This window comes from Condylostylus longicornis, unplaced genomic scaffold, assembly GCF_029603195.1.
Source record: "Condylostylus longicornis isolate FDR11 unplaced genomic scaffold, ASM2960319v2 ptg000106l, whole genome shotgun sequence".
Taxonomy (NCBI): Eukaryota; Metazoa; Arthropoda; class Insecta; order Diptera; family Dolichopodidae; genus Condylostylus; species Condylostylus longicornis.
The window spans coordinates 504286-523343 of record NW_026578074.1 but is presented as its reverse complement, the minus strand read 5'-3'; the positions used below and the strand labels follow the sequence as shown (position 1 = coordinate 523343).

General features: G+C 25.0%; 5 protein-coding genes across 11 annotated transcripts in view; 3 read left to right on the top strand and 2 right to left on the bottom strand.

Annotated features, from left to right (window-relative positions):
- The window catches only part of LOC129614180 (putative uncharacterized protein DDB_G0291812), a 31856-nt gene extending 22703 nt beyond the window's left edge, over positions 1-9153 (bottom strand). For 5 of the 6 annotated variants that reach the window (XM_055528606.1, XM_055528607.1, XM_055528605.1 and 2 more), the window contains exon 1: positions 8352-9152. The gene's annotated coding sequence lies outside the window, so the exon portion shown is untranslated. Of the gene's footprint in view, positions 1-8351 lie in introns of all 6 variants that reach the window. The other variant, XM_055528603.1, reaches the window with a different exon arrangement.
- Positions 9154-10330: 1177 nt separating this feature from the next.
- Positions 10331-12083, top strand: LOC129614206 (zinc finger protein 277). The gene is made up of 2 exons (XM_055528651.1): positions 10331-11300; positions 11371-12083. Exons 1-2 carry the CDS (start codon positions 10441-10443, stop codon positions 11879-11881), a joined length of 1371 nt encoding a protein of 456 aa, XP_055384626.1. The 5' UTR covers positions 10331-10440; the 3' UTR covers positions 11882-12083.
- A 1006-nt stretch (positions 12084-13089) lies between these two features.
- LOC129614198 (40S ribosomal protein S11) lies at positions 13090-13812 on the top strand. The gene is made up of 2 exons (XM_055528642.1): positions 13090-13159; positions 13288-13812. The coding sequence occupies exon 2, from the start codon at positions 13305-13307 to the stop codon at positions 13773-13775; it is 471 nt and encodes a 156-aa protein (XP_055384617.1). The 5' UTR covers positions 13090-13159; positions 13288-13304; the 3' UTR covers positions 13776-13812.
- Positions 13813-14175: 363 nt separating this feature from the next.
- On the bottom strand, positions 14176-16676 carry LOC129614208 (uncharacterized). 2 transcript variants are annotated; one of them, XM_055528658.1, is made up of 7 exons: positions 16561-16676; positions 16343-16475; positions 16144-16257; positions 15730-16087; positions 14665-15656; positions 14366-14612; positions 14176-14289 (listed from the first exon to the last, which is right to left on the bottom strand). In XM_055528658.1, exons 2-7 carry the CDS (start codon positions 16469-16471, stop codon positions 14264-14266), a joined length of 1866 nt encoding a protein of 621 aa, XP_055384633.1. In that variant the 5' UTR covers positions 16472-16475; positions 16561-16676; the 3' UTR covers positions 14176-14263. The 2 variants fall into 2 exon arrangements, with proteins under 2 accessions (XP_055384633.1, XP_055384632.1); XM_055528657.1 differs by having other exon boundaries at positions 16343-16662.
- Positions 16677-17550: 874 nt separating this feature from the next.
- Positions 17551-18766, top strand: LOC129614191 (60S ribosomal protein L18a). Its single transcript, XM_055528622.1, has 2 exons — positions 17551-17650; positions 18163-18766. The coding sequence occupies exons 1-2, from the start codon at positions 17633-17635 to the stop codon at positions 18676-18678; spliced, it is 534 nt and encodes a 177-aa protein (XP_055384597.1). The 5' UTR covers positions 17551-17632; the 3' UTR covers positions 18679-18766.
- Positions 18767-19058: the final 292 nt, after the last annotated feature.

Here is a 19058-nt window from a genome sequence, read left to right as displayed (position 1 = left end):
TAAGAAATGCTTGCGCAGAATTTCAAACTAAAATCATTTACTCCATTTATACAAGAATAGTACATAAATGTTGAAGGTACAAGTATTCCTCGATTTAGGTTTTTTTCTGTATGCAAAATTTTCCATATATTTTAATGTTTATGTCTAAAAAAAATATTTAAAATATTTTTACTAACAAAAAAAAAAAAACGGAAAATATTGAAAATAATCTGTTCAGCATACAATATGTACTTACTTAGTATTTTATTTTAATTTTTCAAATTTATGTTATAAAAGTAATTAAGAATTGTACATGTATGTTAACAGTTAAATTGTTAAACATGTATGTTTAACAGTGAAGTATTCTTAAACATGTATGTTTAACAGTTTGGATAGTAAAACAGAATTGTAGGTACTATCCAAAATGATAGTAATACAAAATGAAAGCTGGTGTCGAAAATTTGTCTGACATACTTAAATACCAAAAGAAACATAATAACGAAGTAACATAAATCGAGAGATAGGTGTAGTTACTATATAATATAATTTTCTTTATTTACCAAATTAATACGATTTCTTAAACTTTAATTAAACTGAAATACTTGTGATTTTACAAATAATACTAAAAATGGACCTATTTTATTTTAGTAAGTCAATTTTAAATTATTAATTTTAAAAATAAACAATATATATGAAAACTGGAAAAACTAAATTAAATATTTAAAATAAGAAAAATAAATAAATATTAAGTAAAAATACATATATGTATTTTTAATTCATTTATTTGCGACAAAATAAAAGTAAAAAATATTATAAAAGTAAATTATATTAAGCAATGGAAAAGGAAGAAAAACATACGTATGCTCAGACGTTTTTAAGTGTGAATGTGTAAGTATTCTTATAAATGTTAAATATTATTATTCTCTTTAAAAAGAAAAAAATTTTCTTGACAATGACGTCAGATTTATCTCTGACGTTCAAAAATTCCGAAACGCCTCTTCAAATTAAGATGTTTTTCATTTCATTAAAATATATGTACATAAAATATAATTTAAAAAAAGACAAAAAAAAAGGAAAAAAAAAACTAAAAAAAAAAGAGATAAAAATACCTTTTCACATCAAAAAAAAAATTTTTTATGAACTTTATTGTTTGAATCTTTAAAAACAAAAATTCCAAAAACAAAATTTACTATGTAGTTTAATTTAGACGAATGTATTTAAATATACGTACATATGTGATGAAAATATATACATAATATGTAATATGGTATATATACCGTTATAAGTTTTTATATTAATTATAATAATCGAAATATTTAACCCCTTTCGCGCATCTCTGATGCTTTAATATAAATATACTCGTAATTAAGAAATAATGAGCAGTTTACAATATAATTTATGTAATATTTTAGATAATACATGTAGGTAATACATGTATGTAAATACAAAAAAACAATAACTATTAGATAAAGTGAGACTTTCATTATTCTATCTTTGAATATAAATTCAGAAACCTTACTTTTTCCAAAAATTTTCAAGTTTCAATTAATCAATTTTGATTTTGTTGATAGGAAAAATATCTAGATTCTATTAAGTATGTAGAAAATTAATCTATTTTAAATTAGGTCTAAAATTAATTTAATTTATAAGTAATAATAAATTAGTCTAATAATTTGTCAAATCTACTACAATATTAATTATTATACGAAAAGCTTCTATATATATACTTGTATATTATTCGGTAATACGACATTGAAAATTTAATTTGTAACAAAACAATCTTAAGAAAGACATACTTATGTATGTATCTAAATCTATATAACATATAGAAGTACACATAACAATTCAAGAATAAAAACAAAGCAATTTGAAGAAAAACAAAAGCAAGTCTTTTAAAAACACAAAATATGTTATATTACATAAAATAATGGTACTTACTTAATAAAATCAATAAGCTTAAAAAATCGCCATTAAAAGAAACTGTTGTATATGTATACATAACAAATAGAAAAAAATTCTGTTTTCTCTCATTTGCAATAGTTTGTCTATTACAGTCGAATTCGTTTAATATCAACCGTCTGCAAAAATATTTTCATTATCCCAACAATATTTTTACGACAGCAAAATCTCTAGCATATTTAACTTATAAAAAAATCGCATGAAAAAAAAATCGCTTTATAAAAAAAAGGAAAATTTTCAGTGCGTTGACAAATCATTCCAACTTCACTTATTTTTACTTATGTAATTTAATTTAACCAGAGTTAGATTGCTTCCACAATTCCCTTAAAGTCACATATTCTTAAACATTTTTATATGTGGCATTGAGCCGAATCGATTGCATTTAAATCGATAAATGAAGTGACCTTACAAAAAAAATAAAAGATATTGTTGAAAAATTGCAATTACTCTATACAAATAAATTAAAATAATTATGTATATGTATGAAGCATTCTTAATTTTCTTAAAAAAATTATATCAGTTGCGTGATATAAACCCAGAGAAAAAAAAAATTAATTTTTAGAATTTATAAAAATGAAAGGAAAGCAAAACATATTTGATAGTATCAATAAACATGTGTATGTATGTACATATAAGCAGAAATTAAATATGTATTATCAGTTATAAAGAAAAAGTTCATTGATAAAAAATTTTTTTTGTCCTGTTTTTTTTTTTGAAGTATTAGCCGATATAATGTTATTATGGAAATGAAAAATTACGCATAAAATTTTATTACGTTTGAAGGGTAGTGCTTCTTAGATGAATTCTAGTTGATAAGACTTATTTATTTAGAAAATTATGAAAAGTTATATTTACAAAAAATACTATATTGCACAAATATAGTTCTACATTTTAGTGTTTACGGTGTACCTTCATAAATTATGTACTAAAGGTGAAATTTAAACACTTCGCTTAAATTTTTCGGACTTCATGTAAACTTAATTGCACAACGTAAGCAACTAAATTTATATGCAGTATTACCCGAAATGGATATGTACCATTTTTTATCTATTATAATTTAAATATGACATTACAGTATTTCATATATTAATATGACATCTTCCTCCTAATAATCTCAAAACAAACATCGATCTAGAATTAGAAATATTAAAGAAAAAATTAAGATTTTCTTTTTTTTTTCCACTAATAACGTTATTAAAATAAAAAGACGACTTGAAAAAAAATTAAAACAAGAGAAAAATTTTGTTCACATTGTTAATTTTTAAAAGTGTTTCGTATAGTACGACGCATGTTTAAAAGTATTTTGGCGTAAAATATACGCGAGACACATTAATTGACATAGAGACATTAGAAACTTTTCTTTATTGACCAATCATTACAACGTACAATTTTTGTCAAAAATAAATTTTAAATTGTATTTTTAAATTAGAAATACTGATATATAGATGGCGTAGCAGTACTTGCAATTTTAAGATTTTTACATAGGTACATATTTAATTATTTTTTAAGATTTTGTAAATACATAATACTTATCTACTATTTAAGCAATTTTTTGTTATATAATGCGTATATATTTACATATATAAATTTTTACCAAAAGTATTTTTGCTTATGTTACTAATTAAGTATAATTGATTCATAAATATTTGAATATTTAAAAGGTGCATAACTCAAGAAATAACCGATTTAAGTATACTCAACATAACATTCTAAATATAACACAATAACATAACAGTGTGTATGAATCCATGTTAAGTCCCCAAATAATGATGAAATGTGAATAATTTTTATGATGCATTAAATTCAAGTAAATTAATTTCTAGAAAACTAAATAAGTAAATCTGTCACTTTTTGGCAGTTGTGCCTTCAAAAATTAAATGAAATTATAATAAGTAATTTATGCTAATTGTAAACAAAAACAATGCTTAAATGAAATAAATAAAACTTATTTGGAAGTTTTAAGAAAATTAAGTATTTAGATAATATTTCTTTTTTTTTATAAATTTCATAAAAATATTGACATATGGTTATACATACTTATTTAAAGTTTATTACCATAAAAAAATAATTATAAGTTTAGACGCTTTAAGAAAATACAAGATTTTAAATCAAAAAAAAAAAATAATTATAAAATTGCACGCATGAAAAGTGTCAAGTAGTTTTATAAACTAGGTTTGCGTGTATTTTGTATATCTTTGAACAAATACTATCCAAATGTGATCCAAATTTTAAGACGAAAATCAATAGTCATTCTCTTTAATAGTAAAAATTATTATCAACAAATAACAATAAAATATCAATGTAATTTGTATGCATACATGCGTACCCATATACATATATGTACATGCATACATATATTTTGAAAATAAAAATTTATTCTAAATAACTATTATTTATTTATTTGCATTCTAACAATAATGAAACTGTAATTAATTAAGTTAAAATAATTAAATGAAGAAAGAAGGAAACAAAATAATTGATAACTAAAAAATTTTGTATTTGTGAAAAAACGAAAATAAAATCGCTTTTTTAACTTTTCATCACCAATAAACCAAAAACAAAACTTAAAAAAAAAAAAGCAAGAAAAATATCTAGAAAATTTTTCAAAACCTCTTAACTGTGTAGGACGATGTGGTGGCGACTATACCGCATAAAATAGTATCTATGTATATAATTTATACAATTAGTTTTTATAGATCTAGATAGGTATTTATTTTATTTATTTCTTCATAATCCCATAAACCGTTCATTTAAAATACATACATATGTACCCATGTTTATGTAAAGGCATAAGTACATTATTATATTAACATCTTTATGACTTCTCTATTCATATACATAACTATATTCAAGCTTTATCTATGTACATACATACATACTTATACATATGTTCGTATAAAAAATGAGATGAAAACGAGAAAAAATAGAGTTGACCGTGTCAACTCTGTGACACCCGTACGAATATGTTATCTTATGTGCGAATAAATATGCCATAGCTGACTATTAAGTTGCAAAACTACTATTAAAGTTGTATTGCTGTTAACAGAAAGAGCCAAACAATTTCAACGACTTTTATCAAACACATTGGCCCTACTAATATATTCGCTTGTATGAAATTTCAATATCACATCTTTTATAGTTTCCGAGATATAGTCAAATAACTTTTGAAATTGTATGGCAGCTACCTGAACCAGTACCCGAATCATAACCAATTTAAATAGGGTTCTGGCATTTACTATAATAAATCATTTGTGAAAATTTGGTGAACTTAGCTCAATTAGTTTTTAAGTTATCGTTGGTACGGACAGACAGACAAAGGTAAATCGACTCAGAATTCGACCCGTCTTGAGTCTATATCTCAGACCATTTTTTTCTAAGAGTTACAAACGGTAAGGCAAATTTAGTATACCCTCCGAATATACGTTCGTACGGGTATAAAAAAAAGTCAAATTGGAATTATTTGTTTTTTTTTCTTTGTTTCTTCAGAAATTTTAAGTTTCCATTATACACAACAATAAAATATTGTATAATTTACAAAATTAAATATTTTCATAAAACAGTATCTTTTCAACTATATAATATAACTCTATTTACGCTTTTTTCTCCTTGCCAGAGAGGAACAAAGCTTTTTGATGTTATCTTTGCTAAAGGGTTACAAAGCTCTTCGGCAAGGGGAATGAAACGTATGTCAACCATTAATGCAAAAGTCGTTGTGTAAACAGGCTTATATAAAAAATTAAAAAATTATAAACTATGCTATTTATCAATCTGTTAACATTAGCAATCTATTCTGTGCTACTTATTGAAAATATGACGTTAACTTCAACTGACCTTAATTTGAAGTTTTCTAAAATCATTCGATTTTTGCTAAGGTTATTTTCCTTATGAAAACATTAAACCGCTTTTTTATATCAACACTCTATCTAATTTTAGGAAACAATGTTAAGTCATTAATTTCAGCTAAAATATGCCAAAAATTTAATCAAAATTTTACAATTAGAACAAGTGTAGTCCAGGTTTAATTGTTGATGATTGATTTATCGATTCAAATATAAAATAAATTACAATATCTTCGAACGTCTTCAGATGAATATACATACTGGCGTCAACAAAAATTCAGATCTAATATCATTTTGACTTTTTCAGTAATACTTCAATGTTTTAATTATTGAATAGGTCAATTTGACATTAGATTTGCATATTGATAGTTGTCCTTTTCCATATTTTCGAATATAGATTGATAAAAAAAAAGTATGAATAAGATTAAAATAGGACGGCACATGTATTTATGGACATATTCAAAATCTAAAGCTCACCCTATAGAAAATTTTTCATTCCTTGCAAGTGCAATAGAAGAGACAGAAATCAGTATCATCATGACTATTTCCAATAGTCATGATGATACTGATTCTATTAGTATTTCCATTTGTGACCAATAAGTAATTAAAAAAAAAATAATTGCAAAAATAAAAGTTAACGCAGCACTCTGTTAATAAATTAAAGATTCATTAAAAAAACTGCGTCTGTTGGATCTTAAAAGAAAAAAAAAACAAAGCGAAAAATTCCATTTCGAATAAACAATGTTATGTATATGTGTATATGTTTGCATTTATTTTCCTGATATATGTATGCATATGAAAGTGTAAATAAATTTAAACATGTATTTTCGAATTTTCCATTCATATTTTGAATTTAAGTGGTTCGTTTTTTTTTCAGGACTGAATTAAAGTATGTATACTATATTATTAGAACACTAAAAATACAATATGTACACATGTAGATGTATACAAGTATGTACATATATATTTTAATATATATAAAAAATTTTTGTTTGGATTCCCCCAAAATTCTGACAAAAATCATACGCAGAATAACAAATTGATTTCTTCCATCTCTTGAGATAAATATGTAGCTATACAAAAGTTTTTAAATTTTTATTAAAAATTAATTAAAAAATTAACTCAAATCAGTAAAACTTACTCTTATTAAAAAACAATTTAAAACAAAAATTTCTTAATTAAAACTAGATAAACTAAAACTGTTAAAATTTTTACAACAACTTGTAACAGATTAATATCAATTTTATTAAAAATGTGTATTTCTGTACATAAGTACTCTATGTGCCAGAATTCAAAAGATTAAAATTTATTGATTTGAATTTTTCTCTAACTGACTATTTTTTATTTATAGCAAATAAAATAAAATTTCAAATTATAATTTAAAAGGTTTTTCAAATTTTTCCTTAATGAATATGCATAATGAACTTTATACATAATTAATTAAGGAAATTAACTAATAAGTTAATTAATAAGTATGCATAATTTTAAAAATCGAATGAGAAAGTTAAGCACTTATATGAGCTATCCACTTATTATAAGTCAGATAATATTGTAAGACAATATAAGACGAAATTTTTTAAATAATGTACAGTTTTCGTAAAAAGATAATTTAAAATTCTTAGTTTAAAATCAAAAAAAAGTTAACAAAATCAACAAAATAATGTTGAGTTTCTGTTATGTTTTTAAAACATCAATAATATGTTTAAGGCTTGCCATAATTAAACAAAATTATTCTAGTTAAAAACAGGCCTCACTAAATAAAGCTTATTATTTTTCACTTAGATAACTTAGTTAAAATTTAATAAGGTTGCATAAAGGAACTGTACAATTGTCTTAATAGTAAATTCTAAGATATACTTATATAGATTGATTTTAAATTTCAAAATACGTTATGTGTTACCTACTTAAAATATACCCAGTTACTTAATAAATTAGTTAATAATATCTTTTTTTGAGAGCATATTTCGATCAAGAAGGAAAAAATTCCCTTAAAGCTTGTAGGTACCTATTTACTCAAAGCAAAATATTTAAAAGATTTAATTTAAAATCATAATAATGCTATTACAAATTTTTGATGTAGTGCTATTTGAAAATATTCAACCACAAAGTCAAGAAGATTCACCTAAAAAAGTCAGTAAACTGAAAATTTAAAAATAAACTTTAACTAAATATTTAAAAAATCTCGAAAAGTCAAAACAAATAAATATTTATACAAAGAATTACAAGAAATAAGTATTTAAAAAAATTATAAAGTAGAAAATATTCTCAATTAATATCCTGCCTATGTAGGTATATAGATCTAAATAAATACAGGTTCTTTTTGTATTTTAAAAAGTGCAGATTCGCAATCGCCTAAAATTTACGTTTCTCAAATCTTTTATACAAATAGGTACATGCTAAAAAAGTTAATTTTTTTTTCAATATTGTATACGCATGTAAATAATTTGCAACTATTATTAATTCCTAATAAATCTTATTTAAATATTATACTTTAAGTTTCAGGGAAGAAAATTCAACCTAAAATAAATAAAAAAAAAAATAAAAAAAAATTGATTAAAAATAAAAAAAACTTACAATTTGGAGGTAAATCTTTGCTGTAACAATATAAAAATTTTTATTACTTTAGCACAATTATAAAATATGTGGCTAGGTAGGTACTACGGAAATAAAAATAATCCAATTATGTTTGAAAAATAAAATTTTTATTTTATCCAAAATAATGAGACGCAAGTGTGTAATAGTATATTTTGTTTCTAGAACCTGTTGTCTATTGTATTGCACCTTAATTAGATTATCTTCTTTTTTATTCTATTTTTAGTAGTTTGTGATTATTTACCTAGAATTTTTTTCTTTCTTTTAATCATTATTTTTTTTTTCCAAAATTTTTAAATCACACCATATTTGTATGTATGTAGATAAATTATTATGTATATAATACAATTATTTAAAATCAATTTTATATTTAAATACGCGTAAGATCGAACTTTTTATAATATATAATTATAACTATTTCACAACTTGCTTTTCCTTTTGAAGCGTTTTCATCAGATTTTTAAATTATGGTGTGTACCTATATACGTAATACGTATATTTATCTTTTGTATATATGTATGTAAATAATGTATATATAGATATATGTATATATATTTTCCACTTAAGATGTTATATATGTATGGAAAAGTTAATTTTTTTTTTGGTTAAATGTAAACAATATATGTAATTAAGATATTTCTATTAGTCAATTTTATTCATTTATATAAATTTTTTATACATTTATACATAAATATTCATAGCTATTTGCCAAATTTTCAAAAAGAAAAATAAAAGGTTAAAATATTACAGTCACTTTTACGCGACGATTAAAAAAATAAATGTCATCTACTGTTAATTTCGCGACGTACTTTTTCCATCATACTAAAGAAATATTAAACTTCAAAATACCCATAAATTTCGAAATTGCGTCAATGACATTTCAAATCATATGAAATTTATGCGGAAATTAAATGGATTTTGGATTTGACATTCAAGTACCATATGTTAATTTATTTTGACATATTATTCTTTATACCTTGACATTACAAAAAGCCGTGGTTTATAATACACAAGTGCGTGCATAAATTTTACATGTTTATTTTTACATCTTCATGTCTTATGGAAAAAACAAATTTTATTTTCGAGTTATTGAGTTGTTAATATTTTTGTTAAAAAAAACTCAACAAATTTAAGAGTTTAAAGAAAATTTAAGCATAATTGAAACACCGCCAATGCGAGTTTTCGTTTAAAGAGAAAAACAGATTAAAAACTGTAATTTATTGGCTTATCAAACCCAGCCAACAAAGATACATTAATTAAATTCGACATCATGAACTCCCTTTCAGCACGTGAAAAATTTCATACTTTTAATACCTTAGCAGCAGTTCCATTAATTCTTATTGGAAAATCAGTTCTAATTGACATGAATAATGAAACATCTGTAGCTGGAAAAATAGTGAATGCAGATGGATTTATGAACATTACTTTGGAAGAAGTTTGTTTGAAATATGTATTTGTATATCAAACTATTTAATAATTTAATTCTGATTTTAAAATACATAGGTGGTTTTCATTGACCAGAAAAATATGAAGTATGAATTGGACAATTTTTTAATACCCGTTCGAAACATAAGACAAATACAAATTCCTGGCAATATCGATATAGCCATCGAGATAAATAAATTTTTCAACAAGCTTAATCAACCGAAAGAAAGAAAAAATCTCCGCCATAGAAGTTTTAAAATTAACAAAACACTTCAACGCCATAATGAAATTTTGAAAGAAATTAGAAATAAAAACAATAAATAAATTTTTGGACAAAAATAAATATTTTGGTTTTAAATAACGAAATTTGTTCAAGATAAAATTGTAACAACATAAAATTGAGAGAAAAATGTTTTTACAGTAGAAAAATATTCCATTTAAAAAACTTACAGAAATAATGAACTTACAGAAATTTGAATTAAAGAAAATATAGATGGCAACATTGCATTAATTGTCAATTGTCAAAACGAAAAAAAACTAAAGAAAAGAAATCTAAAGAAAGTACATATTAGTAAAGAAACTGCAAAGTGGTATTTTGTCAAGAAACAAATTTTTAACAAAATAACTACAACTGTAATATAAGAAAATGAATAGACAGGAAGCAACTGAGAAAAATTATATAATATCGTCTTTAACTTTAAATACCGAAGAAAATGTAAATAGTGATAAATTAGAGAAAGTAGTTTGTTTAAAATGTGATTTAGAATTTACATTTCCGGAAGAAGAAGATGAATATCTTGCTCATTTATTTTTGATTCATCGGTTAGTTATAGCTGACATTGAAGATATAGCAGACTTAAAAGAATATCTTATATTTTGGTCGAAAGAATTGAAAGAACATGGATTGGAGCACTTCTGTACAACTATGCTTTTAGACCAATTGCCAGATGGCGCGCCTTCAAAGGATGAGAAATACTACTTATTAAGTGATATTCTTCCGAAAGACTTGGAAATTCGAAAAAAATTGCATATATCTCGTTTAGAAAAAGTGTTGGCACAACATCAATTTGAACGAACTGATCGTACATTTTGCAAAGAATGTATACACTGCCGCGACATTATAAAAGGCACAAGATCAGACTTTTTAGAACACTTATATAATAAACATTTTGTTCAATTAGGAAAAGCAGAAAACCTGGTTTTCATTGATGAGTTAATAGACATTGTGCAAAGTAAATTAGAAAATTTAATTTGCCTTTATTGCGAAAAAACTTTTAAAGATCGATGTACTTTAAAGGAGCATATGAGAAAAAAAGGTCACAAAAGAATAAATCCAGATTTAAAATTTTATGATAAGTTTTTCCTTATAAATTATAAAACTGAAAAACCAAAACGTACGAAAAAGTTTAATAAAAAATCTCGTGAAACAGAGAATGATAAAACGTTGGCGAACAATTTTAGAAATTCAACTTCAAATTTTAATCGGAAAGAAAATAACAGAAATATGTAAGCGTAAATATATTTCACTTATGTGTTTAAATATTGAGAAATATTTAAAGAATGAAATTACTTTTAGAATCATGAGTGATGATGATGCAGACTCTGATTGGTCAGACTGGGAAGAGGAAAATAGAAGCATAAAATGTTTATTTTGTGCTTACAAAAATAGCGATTTCAATAATGTAAAATTACACATGCTTGAAGAACATTATATTAATTTTGACGAGCTTACAAGCGCATTGAATTTTTATGAGAGAGTCAAAATAGTTAATTTTGTTCGACGTCAAGTTCATATTTTACAATGTATTGATTGCAAACAAAGATTTAATAGTCATGAATTATTTGAAGAACATTTAAAAGCTAACAAGCATTATACTATTGGCGAAAAAAGTCAGTGGGACAAAGCAGAATTTTTTTTTCCTACTTACGAAGATGACGAGATGCTTTGTCATTTGGACGATGAAAATGCCGATTATGGAAAAACTCCTGTTGTCATATATTCAGAAGAAACAAAAGATAACGCTAATGAGGAAGCAGAAAAGCTATCTTTAGAAAATTTTGCTCATAGTGTTTCCAAATTATTTTAGTAGGCATGCGAAAAAGCATGCAATAATTGTAAAAGAAACCAGTTTATTAGAAAATATATGTACATATATATTAAATTACATGTTATATACAAGGGTATCTATAAAGATTTTTTACAATTTTCTCTTTGCTTAATCTGCATAAAAAGATAAAGAAAAATTTAAATTTATTAAATTACATACATTAGTTTGTCACCTTAAAATATTTCTAAAATTTTGAATACCCAAAACAACTTTAATACATTTTAAATTATTTGTACCAAAACTACTTCATAATGTCTTTCATTTCCATAGTATTTCAAAAGAAAGTTTTAATATAATTTTTATCTTTTATCTATATTCTGTTATAACTATATATATGTATGTATATGTATAGCCGGAAGCTTAACGCACTATTTCAGTACTTTAATTTTTCAGAACAATTTCAGTACTTTAATTTTGACAATCGTAAGGAAATTTTACTCCCACATCATAAAAGTAAAGTGCCAAAAAAATGAAAATATTTATTAAAGTATAATAGTACTAAATCATTCTGGCAAAATTGTAGCCCCAAATCACCTTTCTTATTCCCCAAACCCCACCTTCTGTTTATTATCGTACAGTAAATTTTACTCTCCTAATAGTAGATATCGCATTTTTTTGAGTTTTTTTGCTACAAGCAAATTGCGTTAATACCAAGAGTCAGTAAAATTAAATTTACAGCCTAATCGTGTATCTTGCTTTTTTGCTTTACTCAATGGATGTTTTACTTTTCAATAAGATTACTCATTTTTTCTCAAATTTTCAAGTGAATGTGTCACCTTCAAAAACAAAGTGAAAAACTTTTATGTTAGTTACTCACTTTCTTCTCAGTTTCCGACTAAAATAGCGCGATACACAATTAGGCTCTTAACCAACTAGGAATTGGCAGAAATTTAAAACAATTTTAACAATTTTTAATTAACATCTTTTGGTAAGATTCCAGCACTTAACACTTTATTTCTAAAAGAATTTGGATGTCAGGTTTGTGGAGGGAACCATGATAGTTCAATATGGATCCGTCAAAATTCGTTACAAATTGGCGTTTTGAAGCTTTATAGAAAGCACCAAAAAAGTTTTGTTTGAAATTACTAATCAAACAAAAGTGATTTCAATTGGTAATTGAATGAAACAATTGTTTGACACAAAAAAATTTGTGAACTGGGTTTTTGCATCGACGCATTTTCCAATATGTCATAACCTCACCTTAAACAATTCTTTTTCCTCCCTTTCACGAATCTTCTAAACGTGGTTAAAAACAAGGTGAAAATTATTTTAAGATATTTTGATTTAATTAATTGAAATTTTTAAAATTATTACAAAAAATTGTATCTTTTCTTATATTTGTTGAAAATATTGTAACTATATCTCTTAAAACATTATAATTTAAGGTGAAAAATTTTGGACTATGGCTGATATACAAAATGAAAAAGCTTTCCAAAAGCAATTTGGCATTAATTTGAATCGCAAAGCTAATCCAACTTTGAAAAAAAAAAAATTGCTTCGCCGCCATCGAGATATAGGATTGGGTTTCAAAACTCCACGTGAAGCAATTGAAGGAAATTATATTGACAAAAAATGTCCATTTACTGGTAATGTTCGAATCCGTGGAAGAATTTTAACTGGAGCTGTGGTAAAGATGAAGATGCAGAGAACCATTGTTATTCGCCGGGAATATTTGCACTATGTCAAAAAATACAGCAGATTTGAAAAAAGACATAGAAATATGAGTGTTCATTTATCGCCATGTTTTAGAGATGTTGAATTAGGCGATATTGTAACAATTGGTGAATGCAGACCACTCTCAAAAACAGTGCGTTTCAATGTTCTTAAAGTAACTAAGAGTATTGGTGCAAAAAAAAGTTTCAAGAAATTTTAAGAATTAAAAATAAATAAATACATAATGTGAATGAAAACTGTGTTTTAATTTGAAATTTAAATTTGTGTACCGCGATTTGAATGCGATCCTGGGGTAATTTAACTTAATTAGAATAAGTGATCGAGAATTCAAATTGAATTTTACACAATCTAAAATTTGTAATATATGTTTTAAAGACTAATAATACAGCAATATGGCTTTGAAACTCAATTCTAGAACGAATAAGTTATTCAAAAATCCAGATTAGGCTTCCGTTATGCGTACATATGTATTATGGGGACTTGCTATCGATTTGATTTACCATTGAAGACTCATAAAATTTAAAGCTTAACACTACATATTATTTTATATAAACTAAAGATGCGAGTAAAATTAGAGCATATTTAAATAAAATTAGTAGTTTTAAAATTTTCATTACAAATTTTATTTATTTCTTGAAACATCTAAAATAATTTAATCATAACTCTTAGGTGTATGTACATAATTATTCAAAAAAGAATATTAACGACGAGATCTGAAATAGGATAAATATAAGCTTTTATATTTTTATAACATTCAAATTTCAAAATGAAATTTGCTATTTTAGTTACCATATTCAGCAAGCTCATCCATTACTTGGTTATAATCTTCACTATCATATTCGTCATCATCAAACAAATTATCGCTATCCAAGTCATCATAATCAAATAAATTATCCTCAAAATCTGTATTGTAATCATCATCATCATCCTCGTCATCTGATAGAAAATGAAAATTGGAATCAAACATTTCCATCACGTAATCTGTTTTATTTGGATCTATTCTTAAAATATTTCTATTTTCACGTAAAAATGTTTTCTATGAAAAAAAATGTTTTAGATTTTTAAATTATATTATTTTATCTTAATACCTCTTCTTTAACATCCGTGCTTGGATCCTCTTCAACTCTTAACGTTAAAGGCTGGGAACGATTTTGTTTCTTTAATATTTCAATAACATTTTTTAGAAATTCATCACCGTATCCTTCCCTTCTTGATAAATCAATGAACTCAATATTAACTGCCTTTGTTATATATTTCAATATACAATCCTTGGAAACTATAACTCCGGGGATATTTAGAATTCTTAAATCCTTCAGTTTCAACAAATCTTGTATAAACTTATCAGTACATACAGCATATGGTAAATCTAATTGCTTCAGTTTAACCAACTCTGTTATAGCGCTTCCTTTAATATCACTATGGGAGAAGTTGGTAACCTTTAAAGTTTCTAACTGATCTTTTTTTTCATTAGCTAATTTAGAAAACAGTGGGTCAGTTTTGTTACTAGATTGATTTATTGTTAAATGTTTTAGACTTTTTAATTCAGTAATTTTTTCAAGTTCATTTGTTTGATAGCAAGTACATATTGTAAGAGTTTCCAACTCATTTAAATTTTCAACTAGAGCTTGAAAAGCACAGGTATTTAGTCGGTCACAAAGACGAATGTTTAATTCCCTTAGGTTTGTTGTCTTAGAGCACATTTTGATAAAAAATGATGATTGGATGTTGGCGCAAGAATTTAATATTAAAGTTTTGATGTTTTTGAATTTGTGCAAATACAAGCCCGTTATTTCATAATTATCTGTCAAATCCAAGTATTCAATGGTTGTTATTTTGGATAGTAAATTCATCATTTCATCATTTATGGAACAATTTTTCAATTCTAAATGGCAAATAGTATGCAATTTTGTTGAAATTTTGTGAAAAATTTCAGTATATTTAAAATGAAGTGAATCCAAACGCAATTTGCATAAATTTGGACAAAATTTTGATACAAAGTCTATAAAACGAGTGAAATTCCTCATAGATAATCCAGAACTAAAAGTTATGTTTTCAATGTGATGACCAATTTTTTGTAACCCTAAAAAAATCAAAGTTTACATGAAGTTTGTACGCTTTATGTAACTACGCATGGAATTGAATTAATTTTCTACCTTGACGGAAATCCATTAACGTTAATGATTCTTCTAAATCTATATCAAGGGTTTTTGAAGTTTTATAAATTAGTTCAAAAATGTATTCCAGCCGTGTACAAAGTGTTGACATTTTTATTTGTTCGTTAAAAGGTAGATATTTAAATATGATAAACAAACAGTCATCATTTAAATTTAAAATTGAATAGCTTGTATTTTCACAATCAATAACTTCATCTTCAGATTTATTTAATTTTTTTTGAAAAGGTTGTTTCCAACTATCCGCACTGCGAACTATTATATTTCTATTACAAAAAAAATGTGCCTTCCGTCTTAGTGCTTTTGATGCTGATTCGGCTTCTTTGAAGCAGACAAACGCCTACAAAATAAATCCCTTGTTAATACAATTATTTACTCATGAAATTTTATACTTACGAAACTGAAAGTGCGATTGTTGCCACTATATGAACATTTTTTTCTAATAAAAATGTTGACACTTTCAACTTCACCGAAAGTAGAAAAATATTCTTTTAATTTATTTGAATCAGTCTAAAAAAATAATTTATAATAATGTATGACCAATAATTGTAATTTAAATTTATTACAATATATGTTATTAAATTTTGAGACAAACCTTTTTAAGTGGCGCTGAAATATATAACGTGTAAATTAATATATCATCTTCCGTATAGCTCAGCGAACCAACATGTTTAAATGTATATTTAGGAAGTTTATTCCCAGAATTCCATATTCTGTTAGCCATTCTTCTATGATTTTGAAATTTTTGGAAAAGAAATTACCAATTATTTCTATATTGCTTTTAATTTATATGTAAATTGATCTTTCTATTACTTTGGAGCAAAACTATTGTATTTCTTATTAAATTTTTTAAACAAATTAATTTATCTTTTAATTTATCATATAAAGTGTAAGCGTATAGCAAATGTAACAAAATAAGCCCACATATGTATAAAAACTATATAAATTTATAAAATAAAAATGTTTTCAACAAGCAACTATTTTGACAATTAACTTATAATCATGGTCTAATAATTACAGAGTCTATTAGAAAATTTTGACATTGAAAAAATGACGTCCTCGGGAAGAATTTTTTATTTATTTAAGGTTTTCAAATGTAAGTTGTTTTTTGCTTTGTATAAGCATATGTGAAACAAAATAATGAAATATAAATTATATTAATATTTTACTTAATTTGTTTTTATATACCAAATACGGCAAAAATCAAAAATTAAATTTAAGATAAATTTTAACGACTGTATCAAATTGAAACTATCAGACTTTGCAACAAAATTTAACAGATTAATTCGAAAATTTTTACTTAAAAATCAGCTGATCGCTGTTCAAAACTTTCACAAAAAATAATTTGTCACATAACTTTTAAAAATGTGACAGTAATTGTTGTTGAGAATAGAATATAATTTCTATTATTTGCCGTCAGATGAAGTCTGGTTTCAAACAGGATTTACATATACGACAAAATCGGATAAATCCCAGACTTTGTCATACACGGAAACAGTTATTTTATATTATATTGTTATATATTTACTATTTTACTTAAGAAGAAAAAGTCTACGTTCAATAAGATTAATAATTTCATATCATTATCGAGATCATCGGCACAACATGTATTTTTGACCTTTTGGACATAAGTACAAAACTACAAAATTAAATTTGTCGGAAGGAGGGGCGAAACGTAGTGAAAAAACTATACATGCAAGAAGTAAACGACTTTTGGAGGAACAAGAGTACAGCGCTATCACTCAATTGAAATTTGTTCTATTTTTTGAATTTGAATTCAATTTACAGAAACAATGGCAGCACTCTTGTGAGTAACGTCAATTTTATTTTTGACTTTTACCGGTTTCATTCTTTCCGTTTCCTTTTTTCGTGGAATGCTACAAAGATGAAAGCAAAAGGACAGGTAAATAAAAATTATTTTGGAAATAATGTTAATATATCACAAAAATAAAGAAATACAAGGAATGCATTCTGCAATAAATTTGTTGAAACATAAAATTTGGCCCCAAATTGCTCAGAAATATTAAATATATTTAATATTTTTGTATCTGTCCATGTGTTATATGGATCAAAATGTCAAATTTTATAGTTAAGTTTATGAAATGCAAAAATTTTATGATGATTTTTATTTAGTTTCGCATTATTTATGAAACTATATGATTTTATTCCATCTCTTGGCTGTCTGATATATTCACATTGCAACAAATTGAATAATTTTTTCTTTCATCGTTTTAAAATGTTTTTTTTTTTTTTATTTTTAGGTAAAAATGGATTTATATTGAAAATATGAACATACACATACATTATTATTGCCTATTATGATTCGTAATTGATTAAAAAATTTATTTTAATTTATCTTCTAAATATTTTATCAAACCTTATTGTTTTTGTAATTCTTACTTTTTTTTTTTTTAGTTGAAAGAATTTGAAGTGATCGGGCGTAAATTGCCCACAGAGGCTGAGCCACAAACACCACTATATAAAATGAGAATATTCGCACCAGATAGAATAGTGGCTAAATCACGTTTTTGGTACTTTTTACGGCAATTAAAAAAATTCAAGAAGACTACTGGAGAAATAGTATCAGTTAAACAAATATATGAAACTTCACCAACTAAAATTAAAAACTTTGGTATATGGTTGCGTTATGATTCGCGTTCTGGTACACATAACATGTATCGCGAATATCGTGATTTAACTGTTGGAGGGGCTGTAACGCAATGCTATCGTGATATGGGGGCCCGTCATCGTGCTCGTGCACATTCTATTCAAATAATTAAAGTAGAACCGGTAGCTGCTAGTAAAACAAGACGTCCACACATTAAGCAGTTCCATGATTCCAAAATTAAATTCCCATTATGTAAAAGAGTGCAACATAAAGGAAATCGTAAATTGTTCTCTTTCAGAAAACCAAGAACATATTTCTTGTAAGCTCCATATTTTAATTATTGAAATTGTTACTTTTCAACTATGTCAGTATAAATTTTGAAAGGGAAAAATAAAAAAAAAATTAATTTAAGTAATGGCTTGTAATTTTTGTTATTAAATTTGTGATATCTAATTGTTCGAAAAGTTAAGTCTAAAAATACAGAAAATGTGACTAGAGACTAACTATAAAAATATGAGTATACATATATTAATTTTAGAAACAGGCAGACCATGTGTATTGTATACATATCAGTCTTTTTCCTCAATACGAATAGAACAATTTATAATTATTTTCGTTTGATATGGCCTATCATTGAGTATGGTTAAACTTATATATCCCTAATCTAGGCTTTTGGAATGTCACGTCTTTGCCTTTTAACCTT